This window comes from Carassius carassius, chromosome 10 (assembly GCF_963082965.1).
Source record: "Carassius carassius chromosome 10, fCarCar2.1, whole genome shotgun sequence".
Taxonomy (NCBI): Eukaryota; Metazoa; Chordata; class Actinopteri; order Cypriniformes; family Cyprinidae; genus Carassius; species Carassius carassius.
In genome coordinates this window covers 24,166,467-24,181,852 of record NC_081764.1, presented here as the reverse complement: position 1 = coordinate 24,181,852, position 15,386 = coordinate 24,166,467, and the positions used below count along the sequence as shown (strand labels likewise).

At 38.4% G+C, this 15,386-nt stretch overlaps 1 protein-coding gene across 1 annotated transcript in view; it reads right to left on the bottom strand.

The window, feature by feature from the left end:
* The window catches only part of gga1 (golgi-associated, gamma adaptin ear containing, ARF binding protein 1), a 56,188-nt gene that overhangs the window by 1,567 nt on the left and 39,235 nt on the right, over positions 1 to 15,386 (bottom strand). Inside the window, exons 12-14 of the mRNA XM_059560578.1 lie at positions 3,132 to 3,202; positions 1,973 to 2,154; positions 1,506 to 1,723 (exon numbers count right to left, since the gene is read on the bottom strand). Coding sequence (XP_059416561.1) covers positions 1,506 to 1,723; positions 1,973 to 2,154; positions 3,132 to 3,202 — 471 coding nt within the window. The remainder of the gene's footprint in view (positions 1 to 1,505; positions 1,724 to 1,972; positions 2,155 to 3,131; positions 3,203 to 15,386) is intronic.

The window sequence follows — 15,386 nt, the reverse complement described above, 5'->3', positions numbered from 1 at the left end:
AAAGCTGATTTGGAAAATGTGTTTATGTGTATTTTTAAGCTTAAAAACATAAAAGCCTAGAGAAAAACATTAAAATAAATGACATTACACTTCAAGTAGCAGAGGAAATGGCTGTCGCTACACTACAGTCATGGCCAAAAGTTTTGCCAGTGACAAATTTCGTGTTTTGAAAAGTTTGCAGCTTCAGTTTTTGTAGGTTATTCTTCCATGTTTCTATGGTATACTGAAAAACAATGATAAGCATATACATTTTAAAGGCTTTTATTGCAAAAAAATATGAGTCAATATTTACAGTGCTGACCCTTGTTCTCCATAATAACCTCTGCAATTCGCTCTGGCATGCTGGATATTAGCTTCTGGACCAAATCCTGACTGATGGCAATCCATTCTTGCCTTATTAGTTCTCGGAGTTGATCACAATGTGTGTGCTTCTGATTATCTACTTGGTTGAAAAGCAACCCCACACATGGATGGTCTCAGGATGCTTCACTGTTGGTAAAACACGGGACTCATGGTAGCATTCAGCTTTTCTTCTCCGAACAATCGATTTTCCAGATGTCCCAAACAGTTGGAAGGGAGCTTCATCAGAGAAAATAACTTTGCACCAGTCTTCTGCATTCCAATCCTTGTATTTCCTGCAGAATTCCTTCCTTGAAGAAATCTTTCCTTGATGTTTTTCTCGGAGAGAAGTGGCTTCTTTGTTATCCTTCTTGACACCAGGCCATTGTCCAAAAGTCTTGGTCTCACTGTGCATGCAGATGCTCTCATATCAACCTGCTGCCATTGCTGCCCAAGCTCTGCATTGATGGTGACACGATTCCGTAGCTAACTCCTCAGGAGGAGACGGTCCTGCTGCTTGCTGGACACTCTAGGATGTCCTGAAGAAGTTCTTGATTATCCGGTAAATGTTTTTTTGGGTGCAATATAATCTTTGTGAGGTAATTTTGATGCAAGGCGATGATGGCTGCACATACTTCTATGGAGGTAACCATTGTTAACAAGAACACAACTATTTAAAGTGTTTCTTCCCTCCTTTTATAGCAATCAGTCTGCTCTTACACTATCTATTTAGTATGATAATGATTTCACCTGACTAGTACTCATTTTCACTTTCACATGTGCTGCTGATAAGATTAGTCAATTAATGTTAGCTGGTCATTCTGTGTCAGGATTTTTTTTTTTTTGTGAAAAGTAAATTTTTTGGCCAATGAAGCTTTTAGCAATTATTTTAAATTCATCTGATCACTCTACACAATAATCTATAAACAATGTGAATGAACACCACGACAGCTTAAGCAGCAAACTTTGCAAAACACAAAATTTATTTGACTTGAACTGTGTCCGATCTGTCTGTTCCTAAATTTGATATTTGCAAACTATATATTTTTTAAAATAAAATCTTAACATTTTCTACAGCCTTATATTCAGAGGACTTTTTAAAAACTTTTTGTAATTGCATGTAAAAAGAGTGACCAGACCAATTTACATTTTGCTCAAAGACTTACTAGGTTTGATAGACTCCAGTGGCACAGTCACATTCACCAATGATATGTCAGCTTGAGGGGCAGAAGCTGGATTGATGCCTGCTGGGAGCTGTGAATTCAGGAGAGTGCCCGCCTCAGAGGAAAAGGACAACACAGGGCTGGGGGTTGTAGCAGTGTTGGTTCCAGACTTGATCTGAAGGTCTCGTAGTGTGGGCTTGGACTGAGACTGAAGTTTGTCCCTGTTGAAGAAGTTTAAATGTATATCTGTTGCACCATATATATTTTTAAAGCATGAATATTAATCACACTTTTCTATAATTTTGCATTTATTTTGCATGTATTTTCACAATAAACACTTGCATGCAAACATTAACAAGCAACCATTTTCCAATGATACATTCCAAAGGCCTTATGAAAAAGTATGTTTGATATGCTTCGCTAAATTATTGAAAAAAAGAAAAGAAAAATGGATATAAGTACACATTTACCATTTGACTTGAAGACTTTCTGGGGGTAGAGACTGCTGCATCAGTGTCTTACCCAACAGGTCTAACTCATCTAGGGAATTAGTGGATGTCACAGGCACAGTAACAAGTGTCTTGGTAGCACTCGCCACTGGCAACAGCACTGCAGGGGTCGGCATAACAGCTTCATCCACAGACTCTGATGACTAACAAAATCCATAAATTGTTATGGTAAGCAGGGATCCATATGACATTTATGCAAGCCATCAACAGACTAGGGATGTGAAAATATACACATTTTCATAGTAGTTGGTGGGTTGTCAACCAGTCAGTCTTAAAAATGTATCTGATGTCATTTTCACCACACTTTTTTCTAGCAACCCTCTACAATGTGAGTAAATCACTTACATATGCAACTAAATCTTCACTCTGTGCGACCAAATGATATGACTGGGGGTTTGCATGACTAGTTGAATGTTTGATCTTCAATTATTACTTGAACAGCAAAAATACTACTAGAATTCTACTTTTTTCAAGTCTTTTTTCTGCAGCTGCCCTAATAGTAAACAGAAATGCTGACAAAATGTTAATTATTAGAAAAAATAACTCAAAACTTTCTCATTAACTTAATTTAAATAAATAACTGAATATTCTTTTTTTTTAAATACAGTATATAAAAAAATGCTCATCCCTATTTTTAAAACAAAAGTAAACCATTCTTTAATTAAATCCTGAATGGCACAAAGCCTGTTTTTAATTTGACACCATCTTAAAACTCGTGGCACAAAAACAAACAAACATAACTGATTACATTTGTATTTGTACTAGGACTGTCAAATCATAACCTAATTCATTAAATTTAATAAAAAATACTGCAAAAACTATGCATTTACATTTATGACAATGCACCAATTTGCATAGAATATCATTTGAATTTGGGATACAAGAAAAAAAAAATCAGCCCAGACAGTCTGTCAACAGACGTGAGATTATTGGCATGTTGTAAGACCTGCTTACTATGATAATGTTAATTAAATAATTAAATACTGTTAATTAAATCAGAAATCTAATCTAGATAAATAAGTCAACTAGCTGTTTGTTGGATAACTAGTCAACCATCTTGGCACATTTCTAAAACGTGATTACAACACAAATAGATGTAATTGATTATTATCGTGCTCACCTGAAAAGTATTCCATGTCATGTCATCTCCAGGCTGAGAAGTTGCCAGATTAGAATTGACTTCAGTCAAGCCTTAAACGGTTACAAACAAACATGATAATGTTAAGTCACACATTTATGCAGTCACAACACTTAAAGAGTCTGAAACGTTTCTGCTGAGTTAGCTTTCTCCTGAAACAAAGTTTACCAAACCACTCATTTTGAAATAATAAATGGTCAGTGGCCTAAGACAGTCTTCCTCAGCCAGCGCCATCCAGACAACAGACAAATGTCGGACTGCATTTGTTGATCATTACATGCTACACAAAAAATACATTTAATTGTTTGAATTGGAACATTACACAGAGATGGTCCCCATAAAATTATTTTTAACACAAGTTCCATTAATAATCACAATTACAATATCAAAGGAAATTATGATTTTTGTCCTTAGGGGCCAGCTCACACAGGATGCATACCTGCATTAAAACATGTCTTAATACCTCTATGTTGCTTAGTTTCATTGATTTAGTCTAGCTGAATTTATCTTTTTTTTATTTTTTTGTAATTCAACTTTTTATTGTTTTTGTCCGGTACATGACAAGATCATAAAAACACAGATTACAGATTTGTCTATCTGAATTTAGTTTTATTTATTTTGTGAATAGATTATATACAAAAAGCAAGTAAAAATGTCAGCGCAAAACTATTGCTATTATAATCAATGAAGTTGACGTAGGAATTTCAGAAGCGAATACCAAGAAACTCTGGTGTATATAGCAGGAATGTGCAGTGGCAATGCAGTCAAAGTCTTATTACGGATCTGCACATTGTAGTTTTCTATACACAGGGTTCCCACTCTTTCATGAACGCTAAATTCAAGGTCTTTTTAAAGCACCATTCATTTTATATCATCACCTATCAAATTCACACACCGGCATGTAGCATCATGAAAGACCTCTTACCACTTAACAATCATATTAAAATTTTCAGAGTAATAAATAATAATGTTTTTAATGTGTAAGTTTCAGAAATTTAGACCATTGTGAGCAGCAGGTTTCAAAGGAATTTAATGAAATCCATTGAAGTCAATACTGGTGATTAGGGATGCCGATACCAATACAGGTATCGGGCCCGATACTCCTACTTGTTAAAATGCCCCAATACCAAGCACTGATACCACACAGCATGTGGTAAGTGCCATATTCACACAAAGAAACACCGACAACAGAACAGAGTTATTAGAGATTAAGGATGTCTACTAAGTATATGTATGTAATGAATATTATGTTAAACATTCAGTATTAATGCCTGTATAGCTGATGTGCACTGATAAGCAAAGCACACTGAGTGGATTGAGCGCGGCGGCAGAGCAGATGCTCGAGCTTGTTGACTGAATTTACATTTCTCACAGACACCACTGAAAAGTCTGTAGTTCGGTCGCAGGTCGATTGCTATAGGCGAACTAGGCGGTTGCCTAGGGCGACAAATATGTTGGGGCGCGGGTGCCCTCTAGGGTCGCTGTTACATTACGTTAGGCAAGTGCGCAGTTGATGAAGAAAATTAAGTGGTCTAATAAACCCTCTGGTGCACAGGGACAAAAACGGAGAAAGGAAGAAGATAAAAGGAAAACCCAGTATTGAGGTAAATCTTCAGGCTTATACACACACAGTAACCATTATGCTGATAGTGGTGTTAACGTGGTGTTCACTCTTCTGTATATACTAAATATACTATACTAAAATGTTTTTTTTTTTAATTGGCCATGGCCAGATCAGATGCACTCAGGCAATGTTTGCAAAGGCCGGCACCTGCTGGAGAAAGGACACCTGATCCTTCATGTTCTTCTATCTCTGAACTTTGCAAGTACAACTAGTACTATTGTTGCTGTTTTTGTTATTGTTATTAATATTAGCAATTATTACTTTTATAATCACATCACATGAATACTACTAATTGTAATCAGTAGTATTATTTGGCCTTGTAGCAGCCTAATAGATTGGTAATAATAGTAGTGGTGGTAGTAATTGTAATTTATCTACTACAAGTTAAATGGTCAGAGATAAAATGTATTTGTAAAATGCAACTATGTGGTAGGATGATAGAAATGACCAAATGCAATTGTGTAACGAACAGCATGAATGAACTCTGTGTTTAAATACATACAGCTGCAGGAGTAGGAACATCCAGTAGTGGTACTCCAGGGACCAGTGACACACAGGCCAGGAACACACAGCCTGCATCAAGTGAGTCTATTTAACAGTATTTATTCAAGCCACATCCATACTTTAAAGTACAACAGAAAAAGGTTAGCATGTATTAAAATACAATAGCTTGTTTTCTTAAAGAAGTTCAACCACATTCATCATTTCACTCACTGCTTGTCTGGCTATACAATATGCTTGTATACAGGTGAAGGAGAAGGGACACCCAGGACCACATCAAGCACTCAGGGCAACAGTGAAAGACAGACGACTGAGACCAGGGACACGCAGCCTGAAGGAACTTAGTCCTTTGAATAAGTAATTCAAGCTTACAACCATCTGACAATATGTACTAGAAGATAATGAAAACACATGGAAATCACAATAACATCCCATCCCTATGAATCTAATTTCAACCACAGTTTTAGTAATTTTCACTAATTTAACACTACTGATCTGGCTGTTGCAGGGCGAAGGGGCCACATCTAGCATTCCAGGCCCCAGTGAAACACAGACCACTGAGACCAGGGATACTCAGCCTGAAGCGAGTAAGACCCTTGAATACAGTTTATTCAACCACAATTTAAAACTTCAGTGACTTGTTTCCAAGTAAACATTGACATTCTTCATTTAATCTCAAACACTACTGGTCTATTATACTCTATACGCTGGTCTATAGTATAGTAATGTATAGCTTAAGCACAGCATAGTAATTATGTATATTTTTTATACATTTACCAACTGTTGTATTATAACTTATAAAACCATTAACGAATCTCAGAAAACAGCACAAACAAAATAAGAACATTTGATGGATATGGATAAAATGAAGAGTACTACTTGTTATTGCATTTTTGCTTGACATTGTGTACCCCTATTAAAGCATTAACATAAATTTTGCATGTATGAATTTGCCTTTAGGTGAAGGAACAACAAACACAACATGCTCTGCTACTACACTGCCGCCTGCAGACACCTCACCCTCTGCAATTCCTGATATCCAGGGAGCACCTATAGATCCTGCTGACTGGCCAGCCCTCTGTGATGCAGTAAGGACAGAGTTAGTTAGCAGAGGACCGTACCAGACCAGTCCAGACTTTACATTTCCAAAAAGAGATGATGGGAGAAGCTGCCACTACAACCACTTCAATAGGAAATTAGTAAATGGGGAAAATGAAGAGAAGCTGGCTTGTATATTCAAGGGAAAAAATACTCTATTGCTTTTGTTGCAAGCCCTTTTCACAGAAAAATTATAACCTCATTAGTAGTGGTCTAAATGACTGGAAGAATTGTAGTGAGATCCTAAAAAGCAACAAGCACAGTCCAGAGCATTCGGGGCACATGACCAGATGGAAGGAATTGGAGAAAGGGACCAGACATTGATTGATCAAATGGAAATGGCACCCCTTCAAGCTGATAGGAGGAGGTGGCGTGAAGTCCTGACCAGGTTGGTGGCCATAATACAGTCTTTGGCCGAGCAAAATATTCCTCTACGGGGGAAATCAGACAGGCTATACCAGCCAAACAATGGAAACTTCCTTAAGGAAGTTGAGCTCATGGCCAAATTTGACCCTGTCCTCAAACAGCATGTTGCTGATGTGGAGAGAGGAGCCAGCCATACAACATACATAGCAAAGGATACTCAAAATTAACTAATTGATTGCACTGGTGAAAAATTTTTACATTATATGTTAAACGAGATAAAGCAAGCCAAATACCTTCTTGAGGTCAGGGAGAAAGCCACTGATTCTATGATTAAAACTGAGGCACAGTCTTTGGCTGAAGAGGTTGGGTCATACTGCTTCTCCATTTGTAGCGTTGTGTGGTATGACATGCTGACTAAAATTCATCATGTCAGCAAAGCATTACAGTACATGTCTATGCAACTGGATGTGGCTCTGAATCTCCTGAGGACAACTGAAGCCTCTCTGGTCAGCTACTGAAGCACTGGGTTCGCTGCTGCTCAGGTATCTACAAGAGATCTCTGTGAGTAGATGAATGTGGACACTGTCCTAAAGCAGAAGAGGCTGAGAAAAAACAAAAGTCAGTTCTCTTATGAATCCCCTAATGAGCCAGAGGGAAATGCGCTAAAGAAATTGGAAATTTCCTTTTTCAATGTCATTGTTGATACGTCAGTTACATCACTGCAAGAACGCTTCAAGCTCTTGGGTGATGTTGAGGACAAGTTTGGAGTGTTGGTGAACTTTCCTAATTTGCCAGAGGAAGAACTTGCAAAGGAGTGTGAAACCCTCAGCAACACTCTGAGCCACGGTGACCATAAAGATGTTGATGGGAGGGAACTCGCACTTGAGTTGAAAAATTTCCCAGTGTTGCCAAAAGCTGGCATGACGACAATGGAAGTTCTGAATTACTTGGAGAAGAAGTTTTTCCTAATATGTGGTTGGCCCTAAGAATTGCTGTCACACTACCTGTGACAGTAGCATCTGCTGAAAGAAGCTTCTCTAAATTAAAATTACTTAAGACCTACCTGAGGTCAATGATGAGTCAGGAACGCCTCAATGGGCTTGCACTGATGAGCATCAACCAAGAGTTCTCAAGTAAAATATCATTTGATGATACCATCAACGAATTTGTCATCAGGAAGTCCAGACGAGTCAAATTGTAATGCTGCTTCAATTTTGAAGGTGAAAGCCAAAAGGGACTTTTGTTTGTAGAGGGTATAGTTTTGCACAGGTAATGGAGTTTATTACTTAATTTGGTAAATATCCTTGAACATTCTTTGTAGCATTTGTGTATGTACAATTTATTACTGTTGATCCTTCAAGTCATAATTTGCTTGTTGAAGTGTTGCAGTGACTATAAAAGCATTTTTGTTTGTTCATCAATTGTTTGAGTCATAATTAAATGTCCTTGAACATTCTTTGTAGTATTTTTGTATATGCAACTTATTAGTTTTGGGGGAGGGGGGGTGATAATGAAAACACATGGAAGTCACAATAACATCCCATCCCTATGAATCTAATTTCAACCACAGTTTTAGTAATTTTCACTAATTTAATTTAACACCACTGATCTGGCTGTCGCAGGTGAAGGGGCCACATATACTACTCCAGGCCCCAGTGAAACACAGACCACTGAGACCAGGGATACTCAGCCTGAAGCAAGTAAGACCCTTGAATACCGTTTATTCAACCACAATTTAAAACTTCAGTGACTTGTTTCCAAGTAAATATTGACATTCCTCATTAATTAATCTCAAACACTACTGGTCTATTATACTCTGTATGCTGGTCTATAGTATATCTTCTACAAAACGCAAAACTCAATCTCGCCTAGGGCAACCAAAGGGCTAGAGCCAGCCCTGTTCGGTCGGATGTGTCAAAAACAAGTAAAGCAATGCTAAGTTACTTAACGGTAGGAAGAAGAGAGCGTGCACTTCTGTTGTGTGATCTTTGATGTTCACTCACTTAGCACAAACATCATTTGGATAAACTAAATAGTAAAAATAAGACCATTAATTGGGGTATTCATTATAAACTATTTATTTTCAACTTTAGGCATACACGACTTTCTGGCGAAAGTGAATCAAGCAGTCTGTGTGAAAAGTGCTAAGCTGTTAGCTGTTAGGTCAGCGTCACGTCTCGGGGCGCGGAAATGTTGTTACAATAACAGACCAGTGAGTAAAACTCTCAGATGTATTTTAAAGAGTAACTAAACCCTAAACCAACTTTTTTTAGTTCATGATCTGTAAGAATGGGGCTTTATTAGTGCTGTTCATTGATTCGAGTAACTTTTTTGACATTTGAGTATAAAGTGTTTTAATTCTACAATATATGGTGTAAAAACGTCTGAGTGCTGCCCTCTTCAGGTTGAACGGTGGCTACTGCAGTTGATTTTTCCTATTGGATGTTGCGGTGGCAAGTGACGTAAGTGGTGGCAGGTGACGTAAGCAGTTTCCAGCTCACCACGCTCCTTGGTACGAGCTACCACGCCCCTGGCAGTATAAAACCATCTTGTTCCATCAAAATCACTGTAGTGTGTCAGGAGTTGGAATTGCGAGTATTGAAAACGACCAGGATAGACTATTATAGCATCTATTTAGCATAGCAATTATATAGTTATTTAGATTATTTTGTGTAGCCCATGTAGTTAATTAGCATAGTTGTTAGTGTAACGTTAGTATTGTTAGAAGCATAGTTAGTTAGTAGTATAGTACTGCATCAGTTAGGATAGCTTCAAGTTGGTGTAGATTTATCTGTATTTAGTACAGTGGTCAGGATGGTACGTAGGTGTATTGTTGCTGGTTGCGACAGCACTGCTGGACTGCATAGTTTTCCAGCACTTGACAATTAGGCGCCAGTGGTTGCATGGACTTGGCCTGGAAGACCGCAAGTTCCCGCCTAGAGCTAGAGTGTGCAAACTGCATTTTACGCGGGATTGCTTCTCCAACGCAATGGAGGTGGAAATGGGCATCTCCACACAGCTCGCACTGAAAAGCGGCGCGGTGCGGGATTTAAGACCGCAGTTTGAGCCAGCGACTCGAATTGATATGGCTCAGGCCACAGACACCTCGACATCCTCCATTTCAGGTGAAGGTGGGGGAGAAAAAGTCCTCTACTTCAAATGATTGCTCTGTTGCAAAGCTACTTGCGTCACTACAGTCACTCTCCATTTTAGCGACTCTTTTTTTTTTTGTGATCAAATGTTTATTGAAGGAAAAAGAACAACAAGATATTAAGCATTTTAAAATCATAAGCAACAGTCAACAGAAAATATGTATATATATCTATATATACACACATGCACAAAAACAAAATATACACATACATTGAAATATACATAAAAAAACAAACAAACAAAAAAAACAAAAAAAAAACAAAACAAAAAAAACAAGGGGAATAACTCGATTTCAGGACCTTGAATTAATGAATACACAGAGTAAACCAACTTGAATTAAATCAGATAAAGAAAAGAGATCATCTCACCCAGGCTTTTAGTGATTCAGAAACAGTATACCAGTTACAGAGAGCCTTTTCATTCGCACCATTAACTCGAGCAGTAGACAATTCTAGAAGAGTCACGTCTAAAAACGTAAGAATCCAACATTTAACAGAAAGTGAATGAGGAGGCTTCCATCTCAATGCAATCATTTTTTTTAGCAGCTGTGAGGCCAGCTAGTACAGTGCGCTTATGCTGGTTATTAAGGTCCAACATTGTTAGGTTATTCAGTAACAGGACAGGCACCGTTACAGGTATCGTTGCTGAAACCAGATCGGATAATCTGGATGCCACCTGAGTCCAAAATTGAGCAACAGGTGGACACTCACACATCATATATAAGAAAGTGCCTGGAACCTTCAGAACGCATTGGGTACAGGTTGGATCAGTTAATCTCTTCATTAAATGGAGTTTACGAGGTGTTAAATACGTTCTATGTACAAAGTTGAAATGTATCTGCTGGTGGTCAGGATTACGAGAGGCCTCCTTTATATTTACCCAAACATCCTCCCAATTAAATTCTGGATCCAAATTTGGGCAGTCACGTCTCCACAGCCTATCTAAAGGCAATTTGGCATAAGAGGCCTCTAATATAAAGTTATATAATATGGACACCAAGCCCCTATTATTCCCTTGAGCAATAATCAACTTATACAATGGGTGTACAAGCAAAGGTTGCTGCCAAGGAACACCATATGCTTTGAGGGCCGATCTAAGCTGTAGATAAAAGAAAAATGAGGATGCTGGCAAATTGAATGAGTTTGCAATGTCTTGAAAAGAGCACAAACCAGAATCATTATAAATGTCTTTCAAATGACGAATACCACTCCTACTCCAATGTGAAGGAGGAATGGGTCTACCTCCAATTGTCAATCCTTTATTACTAAATATGGGAGATTGTGTATGCCACTTGCAAGAGACCTTGCATCTAGATTCAACTAACCTCCAGGTTTGAATAAGATGGGAAACTATGGGACCAAAGCGCAGCCGACATTGCTTATTTGATACATTAGAAAAAAGGATGTCTTCTAGATTCCATGGATGCACAATATGTTCTTCTATCTTGCGCCAAGAGACAGGAATATAAGGGTTAAACCATACAAGCAAAGGCCGAAGTACAAAAGACCAAAAATAGAACTTACAATCAGGCACTGCCAAACCTCCATCTACCCTCTTCCTTTGTAAAGTAGTCAGTTTTAAACGTGGTCTCTTTCTATTCCAGATGAATTGGGAGATATTACCATGGATTTTATTCCAGAAGTTGACAGCAGGGGAGAGGGGAATCATAGAACTAAAAAAATTCAATCGAGGCAAAATATTCATTTTTACAATAGAGATTCGAGCCTGCAGAGAGTTGGGCAGATTGATCCATCTGTCCAAATCTCTCTTGATGTCCTTGCCTACTTCTGAAAAATTGTGCGTCACAATGTGGTTCAAAGAGGGAAAAATTTGTATCCCAAGATACTTAAAATGCTGAACAACAGCGATAACGGAAGGGTACTGCAATATTTTAGCAGACTCATTTAAAGGTAAGAGGGCAGATTTAGACCAGTTAACCCTGAAACCAGATAAATGGCCAAACTCTTCACAAACAGCCAGCAGGCTAGAAATAGACTGTACTGGATTTTCCATGAAAACCAGAACATCATCTGCATATAATGCTACATGATGCAAAGTATTGTGAATGGAAAAGAGCTGGACTTAAAGGGCACCCTTGTCGTGAAGACCTAGTGATAGTAATTGGTGAGGAAAGTAATTGTCCTGTGAGTACTAATGCTGTGGGATTAGAGTAAAGAACCTTAGTCATATGTATAAAACCCTTACCAAAACCCATATTTTCCATAACAGACCACAAGAAAGACCACTCCATCCTATCAAAGGCCTTCATTGCATCCAGGGACAACACTGCTGAAGGAACCTTAGCATCCACTGCCGCATCTATTATATGTAGAAGACGCCTGACGTTATCCACTGCCAGTCTAGTTTTAATAAAACCTGTCTGATCACAATGGACTAGCAAGGGCATGTGATCCTGAATGCGCCGGGCAAGTACCTTTGCATAAATCTTTAAATCGGAATTTAACAGACTTAATGGCCTATAGTTTACGCATTCTGAAGGATCCTTATCTTTCTTTAAAAGCAGAGATATTAGGGCAGTATTGACATCTCTAGAAAAGCTGCCTTTTTCAATTGAAGTCGTTATCATGTCTAGAAGCAAGGGACCTAATTTATTCCAGAACACAACATAAAACTCAGGTGGTATCCCATCTAAACAAGGTGATTTATTCCTTTGCATAGCAAGGGCAGCCTCGTTCAATTCTTTTAAAGAAATGTGGCTATCAAGTAGAGTGGAAGCATTTGTTGTTAGCCGTGGTAGATGTAACTTTTTAAGAAAATCACTGCATCTATTCTCTTCAGGCTGAGACTCGGATTTGTACAAATTGGAATAGAAGACACGAAACGTCTCGTTAATTTGTTTGGGTTCAGTTGTGATAATGCCGGCTGAGGATTTGATGGAGGAAATATCGGCAAAATGTTCATTTGACCTAATTTTCATAGCCAAAAGATGACTAGGTCTGGACCCATGGAAATAGTAACGCTGTCTAGTTCTATGGATTAAAAATTCTGAGCGTTGCTTCAGAATATTATTTATTTCTTTCTTAACAAGGTCCCGTTCCACTGCTATCCGTGAAGAGTAATTGCTCTGTAAAGTGGAATCAAGTCTAACAAAGTCTGCTTCAAGAGCTTGCAATTTGGCAGATCTGGCTTTGCGAATATTGGAGCAGAACAGTGTAGCATTGCTTCGTATAAAACCTTTTACAGCCTCCCATAATATTCTGGGGTCATCAACGGAACCCACATTAAACTTCAAAAAATCCTCTAATTGAGATAGGAATTGTGTCTTATATTCATCATTCACCAATAAGGAAGTATTGAATCGCAACTTAGTGGCTCGCTTGGATAAACAGCCCAACGTAGCGCAGCACCATATTCCTTTGTGGTCCGAGAGGGCTATAGGCAATAACCCAGCATAATCAATTTTCTGGAAAAGTTTAGGAGATGAAAACAGAAAATCTATTCTTGAAAACGTTTTATGTCTGGAAGAGAAAAAAGTATAGTCTTTTGACGAGGGATTGAGAGATCGCCATACATCTACAAGCCCCAAACTTTTAGCCCACGAATGTAAAGCGGCAGTAGCCAATTCCTGGTCTCTGGAAGCAGTCGAATTTGACCGATCAATATTGACATCCCAGACTGCATTCATATCTGCTCCTATTATGAATGAATAATCAGTCAGATCTAACATCCTTTGTGTTAATGTATCATAAAAGCAATTATCAAATGTATTTGGTGCATAGATAGATACAAGAGCAATCTTTATGTCATACAGTTCCACTATCGCAATAGCAATTCTTCCTGCTTCATCCGCCCATAAGTCCAACACCTTAATTTTGAGATTACGCCTGCAAACAATAGATACCCCTTTGGTTTTTGTACTAGCCGTAGAGGAAGCAATAGTATGATAATATTTATTAGCGATACGACCAGAATCCTTATTTAGCAAATGAGTTTCTTGTAAAAGCGCGAGATTAATTTTCTTTTGCCGGAGCAAGGTTAAGACACTTTTCCGTTTATGTGGTGCATTCAGCCCATCGCAATTCCATACAAGAATAGATAATTCACCCATAATCATCATGTACAGTTCTCACAACAACCACTGGCAATCTAAATATAAATTTTATTTTGCCAGAAGCTACACTCACTGAAATTGCAATAAAGGTTTCCTCACCAAATATTGCTAAGCGACGTGAATATACCCCAAAATACAATATTAATAAAAAATCCAATGAGTTTCCCCTATAACACAAATACATCAACAACAAAAACAGTGAGAGAAAATAGGACAAAACAAAATCAAAGACGTAAATAAGAACCACATACAGATCGTATTGATCCGTGACCATTTATGGGTACGGGGCAGCAAAGATAATTCAACCCAGAATTGTGTAACCATGAAAGAACCGTTGAAAATACCAAGATTTCTTGACCACATAATAGTGCAATAGTACAAAAATAGGCTAAGTGAAATACATCACTATACTACTGAGCTTGTAGGCCTACCGGGACTAACAACTGTGAACAAGTGAGCTTACACTTAAGTTGTAGGCCTACATTATTAGAAACATATGTACAATAAAACAAAACAAAACAAAAACAAAAACAAACAAAAAAAAAACAAAGAAAAGAAAAAAAAAAAAAAAAAAAAAAAAAAAAGGAGGGGGGGGGGGGTAGTTGATCGCAGAAATTGCGTGTGCAAAACAACTTAATCCACGGCCTATACATAAATTAGAACGTCTAAGGATGAATATTCAAATAAATTGTGTAAACACAGAATTAAACTTGAGTTTAAGGCCACTTATGGAACTGCTTCAATATAATTAAAAAAAAAAAAAAATTCCAAACGGTCTACCCCATCGTTTCTGCAATTGTGTAACAGTGGCCCAAGAAGTAAGTTAAACAACAATACGGATCCCGACAAGACTCCAGCTTGAACAATCACTGGTCGTTCGATTCAGCATTTGTGCCTTCAGTTTCCACCGGGACATCGTCTGCATTCGAGGAAAGGGGAAGCACTGCCGGTAATGTGTGGATAAAATCCTCAGCATCTGTCGGAGACTGGAACGACTCTACTCGACCACCAACCTTAATCTTCAAAACGGCAGGGTAGAGAAGGAAGAATTCCACGCCTTTGGCTCTGGCTTTATCCATTGCTTGAGAGAAGGCTAGGCGGCGTTTAAGGGTGTAGCTGCTGTAATCAGGTAAAAATCTCACCCTCCGACCATCAATAGTGAGAGGGTTTTTCCTGGCAACCCGAAGAATTTCTTGACAGGTGGTAAATCGAAGGACATTGATAATCATTGTGCGGTTGTTCGCTCGACTCTTGTTGTCATTATACATGCGATGTGCGCGCATTATTTCACCCCGGAGGCTACCGAGGGAGGGAAACCACTTAGGGAGCGATTGCGTCAGGTATTGCACTGCATTAGACCCTTCCAGACCCTCTGTCAGGCCCGTGATCCGAATGTTACACCGTCGACTCCTATCCTCCATGT